Raw genomic sequence first — 18,974 nt, forward strand, 5'->3', positions numbered from 1 at the left:
AAAACAAGCACATCTCTCTCTATATATACTCAGAGAGGAAATGCAGGAGGGATAGACACCCAGCAGGTGCTGTTTCTGGGTAGTGTGATCATGGTTTTTATTTTTAAAAATTTCTTTTTCTTATTTCGATTTTCTAAATGTACTACATTTTATTTTTGTCATTAGGAAACTCATTTAAAGAAAACGCTAGGCCATCAGAGACGCAGATGTGAGGGTGCCCCTGGGCGCTGTGGAGACAAGACGAAGCAGAGGGTCCTCTGCAGCAGGGTGGTTCCCTACTGCCGAGCTCCAGAGCCTGTGTCCTCCCGTTCCTGAGCAGAGGGAACCTTCTTGGTCATCTGTTTTCAGACCAGAACTCACCTGTTGACTGGGTCACGCACGAGATCTTGTAGGACAGCCACACACTCGCCAGGCAGAGGAAGGTGGCCAGGAAACCGAAGATCTGCACGGGAGAAAGGGGGCAGGAAGAGCCCAGGCCAAGGGCAGTCACGCGGCAGCCCTTTCTGCTGCTCATCCCTGGGCCTGTTTCCTATACCAGCTGTGGCTGGGAGGGAGCTCAGGGACTCAAGTGACCCGGCCACCCGTCCTCGCTCAGGTGTGGAGGTGATGCCCGGGCCCGCAGCTGGGACACAGTCAGGCCTCCGGTCGCCACCCCTCACCTCTTCTTTAGGCAACTACCTGCCCACGCTCGGGTTTATGTTTACAACCGAGCTGGGGCCAAGCCACCGGACTTTAATTATCCTGGGCTAATAAGACAGAAAAAGGAGGAATAGTACATTTTAACTTGGGTTTTTTACACATTAACATTCAAATGGATTTTCTTGGTGTGGTAGCATCATCTGCACTTCATCTGTAAAGGCTTTCTGTCTGTCTGGCTTTACAGCTGTGTCGGAGCCAGAAGCTGAGGCCCCAATACCTAGTCTTAGGTTTGCATGTATTTAAGTAACGTTAGGCTGAAATAAGTTCAGGCAGCGCTCCTTTCCTTTCTGTGCTCAGCTGTGAGCACCTAGCCCAGAGCAGCCGCCTCGTTTGTGATAAGGAAAGGGCCTCACGGTGGCTCATTAAATGATGGAGCAAGAAGCAGGCAGGGACTCAGGTGTCTTTGCCTGGAACTTGGAAGCCTGTAGCCTCTCCTGACTTGTCAACACTGGCAGCGGCAGCAGCTAACACTGACTGAGCACTTACTTCGTACCACGCAGTGTTCTAAGCCCTTTAAAGGAACCCGCACAGCTCTGCCAGGTGGGCGCGGCTGTTACCTCTCCCCGCTCATTTTTCAGCTCAAGAAACCAGGGACAGGAGGTCAACTCTTCAGCCCAGGAATGTGGAGCCAGCAAGGGCCAGACCAGAGATCTGAGCCCAGGGTCCACCTCTGCTTGCCTGTTGCCCAGGTGCCCTCGGGCCCTCCAAGTGCACGGCTGGGAGCTCCCTGAGGTCCAGAAGGAACGGCCCAGGAGCAGCCAGACCAAGCGCAGGATTATCCAACCTAGCTGCTGGTTTCCACACGTGGCTGCCCGTCACCCCACCCCCGACCCCGTCCATTGCTGTGGCTCCTTTTGTACCAATTGTCTGCACCACATAATCAGCCTATTAGAGCCTGTCCTGGCCTCTCATTGTCTGTTCTGCACAATTAGCACATTATACACCATCCCAGTCTCCAACTGTCCACACTGCATAACTGAACAGTTTATTATAGGGCTACACAATGCTCTTCTGGATGACAGTGCCTTGTGTGCTAATTGTTTCATGTGCCCTGGCCTCCTAAGCTAGATCACCACTTTCTCATTAGCAGGGACCATGTCTTTTCATTTCTTCTGGCCCCTCGCCTGGCCCATGCTTGGTCCTAGGCACAGAGATCGTGTATGACAAATGGGGTTTATTGGGATTCCAGGGCTAACATTGTAATGTGCCACCTCAATCAGGAAACCCAGTGGGAATCTCCCCACATGGTCCTGAAACACAGCGGGCGCCAAGCTCTTCTGTGCCCCCTCTGCCAGCCTGCCTGCAGCTGGGCAGGGGGCAACCATCCCTCTTCTTGGAAACTGCCTGGGGAGGGGGGGAAGGTGCTTAAGGGGCACGAGTGCTCGGGGGTTTGGCTGCCCCGCCGCGGTGACCTTCTGCCCCATGCAGACGCCACCCCTCCGTGGAATTCCAGGCACTCACCCACTCTTGGCCCAAAGTCAAGAGAATTTTGGTACCGTGTGGAAGTGAGTGACTATCACACAGAGAGCTTTTCTTAAAACTCATTTGAAAAGTGAGGCAAATCAGTTCTGGCCTACAGACTTCCAAACTGTAAACAATTAGCTAAATCAGAAATCAGATGACAGGAATCTATAGATCTTTTTAAAATAATGTATATACACATATGTGTATCTGTGTGATAAATATATATAGCTCCCATAGCACTATGTTTTGTCCACTTCCATGCTACTTCTATTCAGGTTAGCAGATGGGTCAATTTTCACCTCTGAAAGGTATAGGAGTGTTATTTCCTGGCCTGAATACTGTTAAAAGTCAGGAATGGCAAAGCTAGGACTCATGGCAGATTATCACTAGCTGATCACAATAATGTTCCTCTGGGCTGGAAAGAGGCCTCAGAACCTTTCCCTGAACGGGGCTGACACAGCCATGAGCAAATGACCAGAGTGAACATGAGAATTAAAACCTACTTGCCCCCTGATTTAAGCAGTGGCTGTAAGAGAAAGAGGCCTGGGCCGCTGGGGCCATTTGAGTTTGTAACAGCCCTGCCCATCCACCTTCTGACACCCTGCCCCGTGGGCCCAAGTTTAAGGCTCTTTGGAGACCACTGCTGGTGGATCAAGGTCCGGACTGATTCTGAGAAAGAAAGGCCCCAGAGAACAACCCCTTTGCTGCCCTGAGAGGAAGAAAATGAGCATTCGGAACAGGAATTCATTCCTGCCGCTTCCCGGAGAATGTCCTCACCGCTCCAGCCACCAGTCGGCTCTGGCTGTAACTCTTGGAAGCTGCCACGATGGACGCGATTAGGAGGAGCAGGGTACCGATTAAATAGTGCAGGAGTTCCTGGGGGCAAAAACAAAGCAGAGCAGTGGGTAGGGAGCTCCACTCCTGGTTCTCAGAGGCACCTGGGCGTCAGGAGAGATGCATGGAGGGGAGGGAGTGACACTTCTTCTTCTCCCTGTAACACCCCGGCAGGAGCAGTGAAGCTCACAGGCAACAAGAAAGGAAGGCCAGCCAGGATGAGGCCACACAAGAGAGAAAAGACGCCAGGCAGGCAGGAAGAGAGGCGACAAAGAGAAAGGGTGCTTCTCGGGTGAGGAGAGATGTCCCCTTAGGACCACTCCACTCCTGAGGTCAATCTGTCCATGGTATCTTGACCTCCGGCCAAAGCTACTAACAAGCAAATGAGCTGCTTGCAACTCCAAGGATGGAGAGTTTAAATGAAGCTCCAGCTCTGAGAAGCAAAGCCCCTTAAAAAGATGTATGCCTTCGCTTCTGCTTCAGAGAAAGTTCTGGGCTAGCAATGTGCTGGTTTTGGTGGCTGCCTGGAGGGTCTCCCCATTCTGTGAACAAAAGTCCTCCCAGTTCTGTCCTCATTTTGTCTTCTCTCTTCTCTTCTGTTGGAAGTGTGCCCTCAGGCCAGACTGCCGAGGGGTCTGCAGGAAGGGCTGACTCTGCCTTTGCTTCCCTTGGGTCCACAGGGGCACCCATTTCCGCCCCATTCACTCTCCGTGATAAAATGGGGTCTTTGCAGGCCCTGGATGAGGCGGGGCGCCTCTGTCATTCGACAACAAGGGAATGGTTCGCCTCATCCTTTCCCCTCCCCACAAACGCCAGATCAGAGGAGAACTGGGGCTTAGGGCCATTGACAGTGGGGTGTGCTCCAGAGAGGAATTTATAGCTGTCAAGGCCTATATTAAAAATGAAGAAAGGTTTCAAATTAATAACCTAACCTTTACCTTAAGACACTGGAAAAAGGAAAGCAAACTAAACCTAAAGCAAGAAGAAAGAAGGAAATAAGGATTGGAGCAGAAATGAATGATACAGAGAATGGAAGAAAAACAGAGGAAATCAATGAAATCAATAGCTGGTTCATTGAAAAGATCAACAAAATAGAGAAACCTTTAGCTAGACTGATCAAGAAAAAAGAAAGAAAACATTCAAATGACCAGAATCAGAAGTGAAAGAAAGATGGGAATTCCCTGGTGGTCCAGTGGTTAGGACTCGGTGCTTTCACTGCTGGGGCCTGGGTTCAATCCCTGGTCTCGAAACTAAGATCCCACAAGCCAAGAGGTGCGGCCAAAAATAAATAAATAAATAAAAGTGGGGACATCACTACTGGTGTTACAGAGTTAAAAAGGATTTTAAAAGAATACTATGATCAATCATATGCCAATAAGTTAGATAACTTAGATGAGATATTCCTAGAAAGACATGCTACTGAAAGTGACTCAAGTAGGAATAATCTGAATAAAATTTATAATAAGTAGAATCTGAATTAACAATAAAAACACTACCCAGAAGAAAAGCTCAGGACCAGGTGGCTTCACTGCAGAATTCTACCAAACATTTAGAGAAGAATCAATTCCAACTCTTCCCAAACTCTTCTAAAGAACACAAGAGGAGGGAACACTTCCCAGATCATTCCATGAGGCCAGTATTACCCTGATAACAAAACCAAAGACATCACAAGAAAACTAAAGGCTAATAATATATCTTATGAATACAAACGCAAAAATCCTAGCAAACCCAATCCAGCTACACATAAACTGAATCATACACCACAGCCAATCAGAATTTATCCCAGGAATGCAAAGTTAGTTCCACATGTGAAAATCAATGTAATACGCCATATTAATAGAATCCTGGGGGGAAAACCTACATGACTATCTCAACAGACAAAGAAAAAGCATTTGACAGATTCTAACACCCTTTCATGATGGAAACACTCAACAAAGTACGACTAGAAGGTAACATCTTCTATTTGATAAACCTCCTACAAAACCCCCACCTAACATCATATTTAATGATAAAAGATGAGTGCTTTCCTCCTAAAATCAGCAACAAGATAATGATATCTGCTCTTGCCACTTTAATGCAACATTCAACTAATTTCTTGCAATGAGCCAAGAAAACGAAGCAAAAAGCATCTAGATTGGAAAGGAATGTAAAACTGTCTCTATTCACAGATGGTATGCTCTTATAGATAGAAAATCCTAAGGAATCCACTAACAATCTATTAGATCTAATAAATGATTTCAACAGGATTGAGGGTACAAGATCAATATACAGAAATCAATTGTATTTCTATCCACCTGTGATGAACACTCCAAAAATGAAATTAATAATTACATTTGAAATAGTATCAAAAAGGATAAGATACTTAGGAACACACTAAACAAAAATAGTATAAAACTCATACTCTGAAAACTACAAAACATTGTTGAAAGAAATTTTAAAAGATCTAAATAAATGGGAAAACCTCCCATGTTCATGGATCATGACTTAATATTGTTAAAATGGTAATACTCTCCAAACTTATCTAGATTCAATGCAATTCGTATTAGAATCCCAGCTGACTTCTTTGTAGAAACTGAAAAGCTGATTCTAAAGTTCATATGAAATGGCAAAAATCCAAAACAATCCTGAAAAAAAAGGACAAATGGGAAGACTCACACTTCCTAATTTCAAAACTTACTGCAAATCCATAGTGACCAAGGTAGTATAGTAAGATCAGTGCAACAGAGTTGAGAGTCCAGAAATAAATCCATGCATTTATGGCCAACTAATTTTCAACAAGCTGCCAAGACCACTCAATGGGAGAAAGAATAGCCTTCCCAACAGATAACTGGGACAACAGGATATTCACATGCAAAAGAATGAACCTGAATCCTTGCTTCATACTATATGCAAAAATTAACTCAAAATGGATCAAACACCTAAATGTAAGAGCTAAAAGTATAAAAGGCTTAAAAGAAAACACAGAGGTGAATCTTCATGATCTTGAATTGGCAATGGCTTTTTAATATTATATCAAAACCATAATCAAGAGAAAAATATAAATTAGATTTCATCAAAATAAAAACCTTCTCCTTTAACAGATACTATCAAGAAAGTAAAAAAAAAAAAAAAAAAAGAAAAAGAAAAAATTATGGGAGAAAATATCTGATAAAGGACATTTAACTAGAATATACAAAGAACTCTTACAACTCAAAAAAACAACCTAATCAAAAAATTGGCAAAGGATGTGAAAAGACATTTCTCTAAAGAAAATATACAAATGGCCAAAAAGCACATGAAAAGATGACTAACATCGTTAGTCATCAGAGAAATGCAAATCAAAACCACAAGCTGTAACTTCACACTCACTAGAATTAATAAAATCTCGAAGTTGGAAATTAACAAGTGTTGACAAGGATGTGGAAAAATTAGAACCTTTATATACCACTGCTAGGAATGTAAAGTGGTACGTCCACTTTGGAAAACAGTCTGGCAGTTCCTCAAACAATTAAACATAGTTACCATGTGACCCAGCAGTTCCACTCTTAGGTATATCCCCAAGCAAAATGAAAATATGTCCACACGCAAAGTTTGTACACAAAATGTTCATAGCAGCATGATTCATAATTGCCAAAAGGTAGAAATTCATAATTGCCACATGTCCATCAATGATGAATGAATAAACAAAATGTGGTATATCCTTCCCATGGAATATTAGCTATAAAAAGAAATGAAGTACTGATATATGCTACAACATAGATAAACCATGAAAACACTCTACTAAATGAAAGAAGCTAGTCACAGAAGACCAAATATATGAGTCCATTTATATGAAATGTCCAGAATAGGAAAAGTTACAGAGGCAGGAAGCCAATTAGTAGTTGCTCAGGGCTGGAGGTGAATGAGGGATAGGAGGTAACAGCTAAAGGGTACAGGGTTTCTTTTTGAGGTGATGAAAACATTCTAAAAATGACTGAGGTAATGGTTACACAAGTCTGGGAACACACTAAAATCCATTGAATTGTACACTTCAATGGGTAATTGTATGACATGTGAATTATATATCAATAAAGCTGTTTTTAAAAAGAATATAGTGGGAAGAAAAAACCCTAGCAACTTCTGACATGTTTCCTCAGACTCTGCCAGTCGACTTTAGCTGACGAATCTTATCAATACTCACACAGTGTAAATACCCATCACCCCTGTCGGCTTCTTCCTTCCATGTTCCTCCTCCGAGTCACACACACACACAGCCCATTTTCTGTCACTTGAGAAAAAAAGCACTGAGGTGAGAGGCACAGCCTTCTTGTAGCTGGAAGGTGAGTTTTAGAAACCAGTGGTGAGTTTTAGAAACCAGTGGGACATGAGGCATAGACGTCCACCTAACAGTGGGAAATTCAGAGCTGAAGCAGCCAAGGATGGTGCAGGAAGGCGGGGTAGGCAGACAGGAAGGACTCCGTCAGGTCTCAGTGCCCAGCCAGCATCCTGACTCGTGCAGGCCGAGAGCAGGCCCGGCCACTCCCTTACCGACAGGGGCCAGCTGATACAGGTGAGCACGCGGTACAGGCGGAAGAGGTGGACCAGGTAAAAGGCGAGAATCATGATCAAGTTGCAAACGGTGACCACTTCAAAGTAGCTGTAGGCACTGTAGCTGGTCCACAGAGAGCTCCTCACGCAGATGAAGGCGATCAGCAGCGAGATCTGGGACGTGAACACAGAGACATCAGAGAAATGCCCACCCAAGATGGGCACCCAGGGAACGAACAACAAAACAACAGAAACACAACCACAGGGAACTGAGGAGCTGCCACAATCCAGGTTACCCCATCACAAATTGGCTGGAACAGTGCAATTTTCCACAGTACAAGCTTTTGAAACACAAGCCATTGTGAATGCTGAGGACGGCAGGGAGTGGTCTGTTCTCTCTGTTCTCTGAGGTCCATGTGCCAGCAGGATGCATCCTCAGGGAGAGGGCAGGAATTCTGGAAATACCCAGGCAGGACCACCTCCCTTATTTGCTGGACCTCCACGGAGTCAGCGTGATATTGAACCCCAGGTTTCCATGTTAGGCTGAACTGAAGGAAGTTGCCAATATTTGACTGTTTTTGACCCACCAAAACGTCAGTTCATACATATAAACTACCAGCTGGCAGACAGTAAGTTACTGTCAACGAAAAATCAAGTAACCAGCAAGCTAAGAAGAAAGAAAAGAGCATTTTATTCGAGCCACCCTGAGGACTATAACCTGGGAAACAGATTATCAGAAGCTCTGAGAACTGCTCCATTGATCAGGAGTTAGAAATGCAGTTTTATATATACATATATATTTTTTTATAAATTTATTTATTTATTTTTGGCTGCGTTGGGTCTTTGTTGCTGCCCACGGGCTTTCTCTAGTTGCGGCGAGCGGGGGCTACTCTTTGTTGCAGTGCGTGGGCTTCTCACTGTGGTGGCTTCTCTTGTTGCGGAGCATGGGCTCTAGGTGCACAGGCTCAGTAGTTGTGGCACATGGGCTCTAGAGTGCAGGCTCAGTAGTTGTGGCGCACGGGCTTAGTTACTCCACAGCATGTGGGATCTTCCCGGACCAGGGCTCGAACCCGTGTCCCCTGCAATGGCAGGCGGATTCTTAACCACTGCGCCACCAGGAGAGTCCCGCAGTTTTATATATTTTTGAGACAAAGAAATTATGTATCATATTGACAGGTTAGCATTGTGTACACAGTTCCTCAAGTGTTTTGTTTTGTTTTTTCAATTATGCATGTAGAGACAAACATTTTAGTCAATGCAACCCCTTATAGGAGATGAAAAAGAAATATATTAATCATAGAATTACAATGCTGGCATGTGAAGAAAGGGGCCAGCTTTTTCTCAAACGTTGATCTCATCCTCCTGCTTTGAGGAGGTCTGGTTAATGTGTAATGCAGATGCACACTGCCCATGGGGTAAGGCCTACCACAAAGGGGGCATGTCATTTGTTGTTGCTGTTTCTGTTTGTTTTTTTCTGTTTGTTTGTCCTGCCATAGAAAATTTACGATTTTCCTCACCGTTACCACTTACTGATGCTTGATGTACATGATCTCCTTGAGACTCCCCACAGCTCTACCAGGTCAACAAGATCATGCCCATGCTCATAAGGGGAAACGGAGGCACACAAGCCCCCATACTTAGCTTAAGGCGACGTCCACTGTAGGCTGCGGAGGCACGATTTGAACCTTAGTCTGTCTGATTCCAGGGACCCTGTTCCTCCATGTCAGATGCAGCTTTGCCTTCCAAAAACTGTGAGCCCTCACCACAAACGACCTGAGGAAGGCGGATGTGCCATCAGATGTGTGGGAATCCTGACTACAAGGTGGTACTTGCTCCCCCCCGGGCCTGCGGTGAGAGCTTGCTAAGTATATTGTTACATGAATGAATGAGTGTGCAGAATCAATAAACTAATGACCTAGTAATGAATGAACAGATCAGGTCAATTATTAGCAACATAAGAATACCATGGAAGGGCAGACTGGAAGAGGGGAGAGAAGATTCTGAGTTTCTGGGAAGGCCACTCACAGAGAACAAAGTCTTGTTCACCCCACACAGGGGATAAACCAATAACACACAGGTGTTAAACGTATGTAAAGTCTCAGGGTCTATTTTAAAAGTACAACTAATTTAGGACAAAGCTTAAATATTTCACACTGCCTCTTTCCTACAGAACAGTGATTCTCCAAGGGGGTGTGTGTGTGATTTCGTGTCCTATGGGACGTTTGGCAATGTCTGGAGACGTTCCTGGTTGTCACAGTTGCGGGGGGGGGGTGCTACCCACCCTCCACAGTGCACAGGACAGGCCCCGTAATACAGAACTATCTGGCCTCAAGTGTAGCCTTCAAACTACTGCCCTACTGTGGAGAAACCCCGCTGTAGAAAATGTGAGTCTACAATGAGAATTAGATCACGAAATGGATCTAATGCTGGTTCAAGTGGCTAACGCTAAAAACTCTATTTTCCAAAGCCCCTCATTGCTAGCATTCTACCAAGGTCCTCGGGTACAGGGACACCAGCTAGCAAAGAACACTCAGCTTGAGCCTAAAGTGGGCATGAAGAGTGTTCTGCTTAACAGATCAAAGCAGAAGAGTGTGGCCCTGACACACAGGGACCCTCAACATTTGCGTATTTCCCTTTGCTAATGAGCAGCAAGAGGATTTTCATTTTTTCAGTTCCTCTCCAGCCAGTCGGCCACAGTGACATAATGATTCACACCTAGAGGTTGTTTTAAAGCCTCAAAGGGAGGCTTTGCTTCACTCAGGAGTGTGCATGATGGTCAGAGCTCTGCTGCCCTATAAGCCCCCATTTCCAGGCCTCGTCTCTCTGGGGAGTCTGGGGGGTCTCCCCAGCCTTGCACTGACCCTCTCACACACACACTGGGGCATTTTAATTCAAGGCCTGCCTTAAAATGCAAATAACCCAGGATTATGCAGTGGATTTCTAGGTGGAGAAGCTGTTTTGCACCTAATTTAATTCAAAGATTAAAATAATTTTTATAAGTCTTCATCTGTGACAAAGTCTGCAGACACGTGGGTGGGAGTTTCCCCAACCAACGAAAGGGGCCCGGGCAGGTCTTCCCCTCTGAGCCCCGGGGCTGAGCGCCGTGCAGCAGGAAGTACATTATTGCTCTACCCCAAACTGTCTCAGACCTGTCTGGGAAACCTGACTGTGAAATAAAACTTCCTGAATTCTGACCCCTGGGTCTCAGGCCACCTACCACGTGCTCTTCTCCAGCAGAGCCCAATTTTGGACAATCTCGTTTAGACAGCAGATGGTGTGTACTTGTGCACACTACCGAAAGTGTCCTTTTTGCCGAAGGAGTCATTTATTACTACTTTAGCTAGCCAGCATCTTAGCTAGTGCACTTAAGAAAAAGAGAGACTTGATTGACTCTAAACTTTTCAAGAACTCCTCCAGGGCCAGTGGGTAACCTCTGCAAGTGCCCTGAATCCTCTAGATCAATACTCAGGGGGCAGCCAGGAAGGTGAAGCAGAAGAAAGGACAATGGAGAGAAAAGGCCTGGGATGTGGGCGACCGCCCCGCTCCCCGCAACCAGCCCTCTCAGGACCTCTTCTTCCCCCACCCTTTTTAAAAAATTGAAGTAGAGTTGATTTACAATGTTGTGTTAGTTTCAGGTGTACAGCAAAATGATTCAGTTATATGTGTGTGTGTGTATATGTGTGTGTATATATATATATACATCAGTTATACATATATGTTCTTTTTCAGATTCTTTTTCTATTATTCAATATTACAAGACATTGAATATAGTTCCCTGTGCTGTACAGTAGGACCCTGTTGTTTACCTATTAGGACCTTTTCTTGTTCTCAGTGAGAAAAGCCTGAATTCAGAGAAGCTGAAGTGAAGAAGGCTGGGAGGCTTTTGGAAGACACATACGGTTCTGTTTATTCATTTATTTTTTTTTAAAAATTTATTTATTATTAGTTTTTGGTTGTGCTGGGTCTTCGTTGCGGCACTCGGGATCCTCGTTGCGGCATGTGGGATCTTTTAGTTGCGGCATGCAGATTTCTTAGTTGCAGCACGCATGCGGGATCGAACCCGAGCCCCCTGCATTTGGGAGCACAGAGTCTTACCCACTGGACCACCAAGGAAGTCCTGGTTCTGTTTGGAGTAACGTCAATGTGATACCACCTAAAGGACTCACTTGTTTCTCTGGGTGCTTCCTAGCTCCTCTCATAAAGGTCTGTTTTTTTATTTTTTATTATTATTATCTTTTTTGGCCTCACTGCGCGGCATGTAGGATCTTAGCGCCCCGACCAGGGATCAAACCCATGCCCCCTGCAGTGGAAGTGCAGAGTCTTAACCACTGGACCATCAGGGAAGTCCCAGGTCTGTTCTTTTATAACGAACTGTCATGAAAAGTTGAAAATAAGGTATCTAACATAAATGTCCAGGGGTTTAAAAGTCATGTTGCAAGAACCCTTAACTCAAAGTCGGGTCTCACAGACCCACCGCGGCATGTTTACAGCCACTGGCCTTCCCTCAGATTAGAAACCACCTCGTCCCCCTCAAACCGTGTCCTTTCTGACTCCATGCTATCAGAATTCTTATCAGAAAGAAGAGATCACTTTTGTGAAAGCAGCAGTGTGTTTCAATTTCACAGGAGACGAAGCACACTGAACATTACCTGAAAGAGACGATTGTCCCCTGAGAATTTTGCAACTAAAACAGGCTGGTCCCTAAGTCCATGGCCAGGTGCCAGGCAGCAGGCCCAGGCCTGGGTGGGTCTCCCTCAAGGAGGAAATGGAATTTTGAAGTCTAAGATGGACAAGTTCTGGAGAAGCCTCCAGAGGCAGTGCTCAGGAGATGACCTCTGGTGGTCTCAGGGTCCCGGCTGCCTGTGCCCAGGGACATTCCCTCGGCAGGCCTGTCCCCCGATGCCCTGCCACGTCTGGGGCACTGAGTGTGCCTGTGTCTGGCTGCAGATGGCACCAGACACCTCTGTTTGAGAGGCCGGGGCTGGATGCCAGCAGGTCACCCACCCCACCCTCTCGCAGGGTTTTTATTCTGACCTTGGGATAATGTCTCAGTGAGAGAGACAGGCAGGAGGAGGGAAAGCAACTGATAAAAGGCAACATCAAAAGGCCTCAGACCAACTCTAAGAGGCTTTTCTGGAAAAGCCCAGGAGATGAAAGCCAAGCTTGTTCAAAAAGTCAGAGATGTGGACGATGATACAGTGATGGGAAACTGCATTTGTAGATGCAAGCAGGCCCCTAGTGACTCTGCTTGGCAGCGGGCAGGCAGGCAGGAGACTCTGCAGTGTTCCAGCTGTGGCTGAGCTCTGCCCTGGGGCGCGGGGAGACGCACCTGTCTGCTGGTGAAGCCCCCTCTAGGGACCAGGAAATGGCCCCGTGCAATCTCATGAACAGCCACGTGCCAAAGGATTATTCACTGGTTATTAAAATTCACTTATTTTGCTTTCTTGTATTACAAAGATCACACGTCAAGTTGTAAAAAGCACTTTATGGGCTTCCCTGGGTGGCGCAGTGGTTGAGAGTCCGCCTGCCGGTGCAGGGGACACGGGTTCGAGCCCTGGCCCGGGAAGATCCCACATGCCGCGGAGCGGCTAGGCCTGTGAGCCACAACTGCTGAGCCTGCGCGTCTGGAGCCTGTGCTCCGCAATAAGAGAGGCCGCGATAGTGAGAGGCCCGCGCACCGCGATGAAGAGTGGCCCCCGCTTGCCGCAACTAGAGAAAGCCCTCGCACAGAAACGAAGACCCAGCACAGCCAAATAAATAAATAAAATTAAAAAAAAAAAAAAGCACTTTATGACACGTCTTGGAGCTCTTTAATGGTACATATACAGATCTACCCTTTCCTTTTAATCAGCTGCGGCTTCACTGGACTCAGGGTCTCTCAACCTCGGCACCGCTGACACTGACCAGGAGGACGCACTGTCGTGGGGGGCTGCCCTGCAGGACGCCTAGCTGCCACCCGGTCTCTTGTTTCACATGTGGATTTCCTTTCTGTCGCACTGGCCCTCCTTGCCTTGATGCTCCACAAAGGACAGCCCTTCGCGAGCACTTACTATACCCAAGCCCAGGGCTAAGTGCTCTACAATTTTTAACCAAGTTCATCCTCACAACAGTCCTAGAGGGTAAATACTACTGTCATCATTTTACAAGGAAAATGAGGCACAGAGAGGTTAAGTGACTTGCTGAAAGTCACACAGCAGGGAAGTAGAGCCAGCTGGGCCCCCGGCATGCGACTGCATGTCCTTGCTCCCCACCATGATGCTGCCCTGCCTACAGGACCTGCTTGTTTCTCTCCAGGACCGTTTCCTGGCTCTTGCCTCTGTTTTCAGCCAAGGGCTTGAACTCTCTGTCCAGTTCCCACTAGGGGCGAGCACGGAATAGCCTGTGGGACCCCGGATAAAAGAAGGGAATCCTACCCTGATTCAGAGTCCCACACACTCGGAGGCAGGGCTCTGGGGCTCCAACTCAGAAAGGTGGGCCCGTTAAAAATGGCGGTCATGTCAAGTGTCCTGCTCAAACAATAGGGTTACTCTAATTACATAATCAATACTTATTCAGTATAGAAAATTAATTCATACAGGTGTCTATTTAAGAAAACAAAAATCACCCATAGTCCCACTTCTCAGAGATAACCACCACCCCTGGTATTTTGGGGTATTTCTTTCCACATATGGATGTTATGAGCACATATGTATTATTATTCTTTTTTGAAGATTGGATTACATGCTATATACAGTTATATACTCTGCTTTTTAAAAAGATTAAGTATTTTATCATTTGTAGTCTCTCCTCACTCGGTTATTCTGCTTTAGAGCTCCAGCAAGCTGTGTATTTCACCTGTTTATTTTTGTTGTCACCCCCCGAAAATAAGCCCCCTGATGATGGGGGTTTTGATCTGTTTTGCTCACTGTTGTTGCCCCAGAGCCAGGAACCCTGAATGGTGCGTGGGTTCTCCATAGTTATTTGTGGCTGGAATGAATGAATACCGTTTACGGTGCACCCCTGAGGCCTTCCACGTTCCAGGCACTGGGCAGGGCCACGCTCCTGCTCCCTCGTGCTGAGAGGGGAATAGAGAAAGGAAAAAGCATCGCCCTGGACAGGCCCTACCTTTTACGCGCGGGAGGAGACCAGTACGTTTGCGGTTCTCCTGCGCATCTGAAACAACTGCGAGCTTTAACCCCAGAAGCAAGGGGTCACCAGGGAAGCTGTGCAAAATACACACGCACACGTTCAGGTGTGGATCAGGCCAGAGTGACGCTTTGACAAGCTGGCCACCCCAGCCGGGGCCACCGCTGGCCAGTGCGTTCCTCGTTGGAGATGGGTCAGCTGTGGGCACACGGGCAGGGCCCAGAGCGAATTCCCTGCTCTACCCCCAGGGCCCAGCGCAGAGGAGGCCTTCAGTGACGTGTGCAGAACTGCATTTGGGGTGAAACTGGATTCTCACCGGGACCCCGTAGTAAACATGGCCTGTGGGCAGACTGCAGCCTCTTCTCCGCAATCGTGTCCCCTTGACTCTCAGGTTACAGGAGGCAGCACTGGACACAGGGGTTTGCTTTGGGGGCACAAGCAGGAGGGGGGCTGCCTTAGCAGGGGCCACCACAACAAGCAGATGGAATGCCCAGCAATTGAGACACACCCTGAAATATTTATGGATGAGCCAAAACGTAGTATAGGAGCTGCTTCACAATAATATGGGAGCAAGTGGGCATGAGAGGTCTTTGGGGGATGATGGAAATGTTCTAAAATTGGATTACGGTGATGGCTGCACAACCCTGTCAGTTTACTCAAAATCACTTAATAGTATGTTTAAAACGAGTAGCTTTTACAATATGTACATTATCCCTCAATAAAGCTGTTAAAATGTAATATGGGAAGAGTAAGGGGATGAGGATGTATTTCAAGGAGGACTGGGCATGAATTGGTGACTGTTACAGCAGGTGATGAAGGTGACAGTACACCCTCTTAGGATGCGATGAGGATTAACTTCAGTTAACACATGGAAAGTCCTGGTGCTTCACCCCAAACAAGTATGCAACGAACTGTGAAATAACATTAACAGTGAACTAACATGTGAGGGTTAATACTGAGCATGGGGGACCTCCCTGGTGGCGCAGTGGTTAAGAATCTGCCTGCCAATGCAGGGGACACGGGTTCGAGCCCTGGTCCGGGAAGATCCCACATGCCGCAGAGCAACTAAGCGCATGCACCACAACTACTGAGCCTGTGAGCCACAACTACTGAGCCCGCGTGCCACAACTACTGAAGCCCGTGCGCCTAGAGCCCGTGCTCTGCAACAAGAGAAGCCACTGCAATGAGAAGCCCACGCACCGCAACGAAGACCCAACGTAGCCAAAAATAAATAAATTAATTAAAAAAAAAAAAACTGAGCATGGGCTTGGGAGGCACTGCTGGGCTCAACACCAAATTGTCAAATATCTTTAAAAAATGCATATCCTTTGACCCAGTAATGCCATCTCTAGTAAATTATCCTACTGAAACAGTGGTGGGTTTTTTTTTTTCCTGGTTTTTTTTGTTTGGCCTCTAGTCTTGCAGAATCTTAGTTCCCCAACCAGGGACTGAACCTGGGCCTCGGCAGTGAAAGCGCTGAGTCCTAACCATTGGACCGCCAGGGAATTCCCCAGTGGTGGGTTTTCAATTGAGGGAACACAATATTAATCTACAGGGGAAAACATAGAAAATATATTAAATGCTCTTTTTTAAGATTCTAAGATCAGGATAAAATCAGATGATAAGACCCCTGTGTGCAGCCAGGGTCTGACTCAGAGTAGGAGCTAGTGTTTCTCAGAGGTTCCCTGATGAATAATAAAAATAAAATAAAAGAGGCTGACTGCCAAGAATCTTCTCCAGGACCGGGGGAGCAGGGGCGGGGTCCACAGCCCTTGCTGGGACATGAGCTTTTTACAAAGTGCTGAAATAATGACGATGATTCTCATGAATGGCTACTACTCATTAGGTACCTCCCACGTGCTCGGCACAGGGTTGTGCTATTATGACTCCCCTTCTACAGATGAGGAAACAGATGTGGAGAGGTGCCTGCCCCAGGCCATAGAGCTATTTGCACAGAGATGGGATTCAGTCTTTTCCATCTGCTTCCCAAATGCGGTTCTTAACCACAGTACCCTGCTTCCTGCCTCTTTTATGTGTTTTTTTTTTTTCCCAAGCTGTGGGACTGGGCAGATGACTTCATCAGCAAAGCTTTAACTGTAAAGCTTTCCCTGAGGACTCAATGGGCTGGGGTAGAAGACGGGGCGGGACCCGACCGGGCTGCACAAGAAGCTTAAACTCTCTGCAACCAGATATTCTGACTCCCTCGGCCTCAGCAGTGCAGGGTAAAAGTAACATCCGACCCCCCGTTAGCACACTGTGGCTGTGTTTTCCAAAAACGGCCACAGCAGCATTTCCAGGCTGCTGTGCTCTTCCAGAGCCTTGCTGCTCCCCACCAAGAAGCAGAATCCATCCGCTCCCCTTGAATCTGGGCAGCCTTGGCACCGCCTGGAATGTGGTGGGATTGACATGGCAGGCCTCCCACGGCTGGGTTAGGGGCCCCGACATAGCTTCCCTGTGGCCCCCCCCATCTGCAGACGCACCCCTGGAACTCTCCCACCAGAGGTCACTTGGTGAGGCCACGGCTGGGCGTCTGGCCAAAACCCCAGCTGAGGGCTGGTCACCAGCCAGTATCAACCACCACACGTGAGAAAGCGAGTCTTCCATCATTCCAGCCCCAGCTCTCGAGGTCTCCCAGATGCAGCCCAGTCATCCTGGAGCAAAGACAAGCCCCGTTCACTGCATCCTGCCCGAGCTCCTGACCCACAGACTCTGTGAGCGTAATAAGTGGCCGTTTTACAGCTACTAACCTTGGGCGTGATTTGCTGTGCAAGCACAGTAGCTGGAGCAGGCGCTTAAACAAAAAAAAAGGTCCCGCTTGGCCTGTTCTGAAAGTATGCATTGTTCTGGGTTTCGTGTTTTGATTCTTTGCAAGGGGAAGTTGAGGTCCGCTCAGAGGGCAGTGGTGGGCCCAGGTGAGAGATCACATCTGCGTCTCGCACCTGGCACTCTGGCTTAGACACGTCCCCTCTGCGGAGATGCTCTTGGGGCAGCTCAGCTGGAAGGCAGCTGTCGCCTCCGAGAACCTTGTCGCTGACTATTACATAATGAAGCCGCTGTAAAGGGGACGGCGGAGGATGGCTCGATAGATCCCCACCTCCGTCCCACGTTGCATCCGAGAGGATGCTTGTCCTGGATCGTCCTCGACGAGAGGCTCTGATGGGGCAAAAACTGCTGGGCCTGGAGGCTCCGGGTTCGATTGAGAAAAATGAAAATGCCAGTGACAGTCAGAGGCTACATCCTCGAGCTCTCGGTCTGGGCTTCCCTGCAGCTGTGGCAACGAAGAGGGAAAAGCAGGAGCCCAGGACGGCTGCCTTAGCATCCTCTCGGCCCACCCCGAGTGGCTCAGCTGGTGAGAACCACTTATTTATGCTTCCTGGTAAGATTTCACTTGACAAGAAGATCCTCCTACCAGATACATCTACGTATTGATTTTCTTTAAATTCAGGGCGGCAACTGCCTACACAGTGCTGAGCAGAGGCAGGTCCTTGAGTCTGGGGAGCGGGCACTGCCCACCATGAGCTCTGCGACAGCGCCACCTCCCACCATGTCACGAGACTCAAGCTGCTAGGCTGCTGCTCCCAGAGGGTGACAGACACGTGGGTACTGCTGAACCCAGTTACTCCAGCGGAACCCAGCTCGGATCAGACTAGAGGCTAACCTCGAGGCATGGAAGCCAGCCCGGGTCATGATTAGCAGGGTCAACCCCAGCTGACCTCCGTCATGTGAGCAACAAACACTCATTGTTGATGCCACCAAGATTTTACGACTGTTTGTCATGCAGCAAAAGCTAACCGATGCATCTGTTTTCAGAATTTCCCTGGCTTCCCATTTAGGCAACCCCAGTTTTTAAAGTGAAAAGAAGAATAAATTATTTATTCAGTGATTATTTATTGAGTCCTAACCATGTTCCCAGCCCTGCTGAGGGACACAAGGCTACATTGGTTTCCACTTTGCCAAAAACAATCCTACAGAAACCTTGATGCAGAAGAAAGGGTTATGCCACTCAGTACTTTGGCCAGATCCTGGGGAAGTAAATATTTGAAGAAGCTGTGCGGCCGGCCCCAGCAGGAGGCCTGGTATCCAGCCCTGGGCACGTGCCAGAAGTAAGCGCCTGCTGAATTTGAGAATGCGGGTGTGGGATACCTTGATTAAAAACCCAGGCAGCGGGGCTTCCCTGGTGGCACAGTGGTTGAGAATCCGCCTGCCAATGCAGAGGACACGGGTTCGAGCCCTGGTCTGGGAGGATCCCACATGCCGCGGAGCAACTGGGCCCGTGAGCCACAACTACTGAGCCTGCGCATCTGGAGCCTGTGCTCCGCAACAAGAGAGGCCGCGATAATGAGAGG

At 47.6% G+C, this 18,974-nt stretch overlaps 1 protein-coding gene and 1 pseudogene across 3 annotated transcripts in view; one reads left to right on the forward strand and one right to left on the reverse strand.

The window, feature by feature from the left end:
• Window positions 1-13,286, forward strand: part of LOC309608532 (small ribosomal subunit protein eS27 pseudogene) — a 211,917-nt pseudogene extending 198,631 nt beyond the window's left edge. Inside the window, exon 2 of the transcript XR_014249665.1 lies at window positions 8,496-13,286. The product of XR_014249665.1 is annotated as a small ribosomal subunit protein eS27 pseudogene (transcript). The remainder of the gene's footprint in view (window positions 1-8,495) is intronic.
• Window positions 1-18,974, reverse strand: part of CMTM7 (CKLF like MARVEL transmembrane domain containing 7) — a 42,602-nt gene that overhangs the window by 1,819 nt on the left and 21,809 nt on the right. Inside the window, exons 2-4 of one of the 2 annotated variants that reach the window (XM_082348784.1) lie at window positions 7,504-7,677; window positions 2,941-3,039; window positions 361-442 (exon numbers count right to left, since the gene is read on the reverse strand). In XM_082348784.1, coding sequence (XP_082204910.1) covers window positions 361-442; window positions 2,941-3,039; window positions 7,504-7,677 — 355 coding nt within the window. The remainder of the gene's footprint in view (window positions 1-360; window positions 443-2,940; window positions 3,040-7,503; window positions 7,678-18,974) is intronic. The other variant, XM_082348785.1, reaches the window with a different exon arrangement.

This window comes from Balaenoptera borealis (assembly GCF_965194805.1).
Source record: "Balaenoptera borealis genome assembly, chromosome: 12".
In the NCBI taxonomy this organism is placed as follows: Eukaryota; Metazoa; Chordata; class Mammalia; order Artiodactyla; family Balaenopteridae; genus Balaenoptera; species Balaenoptera borealis.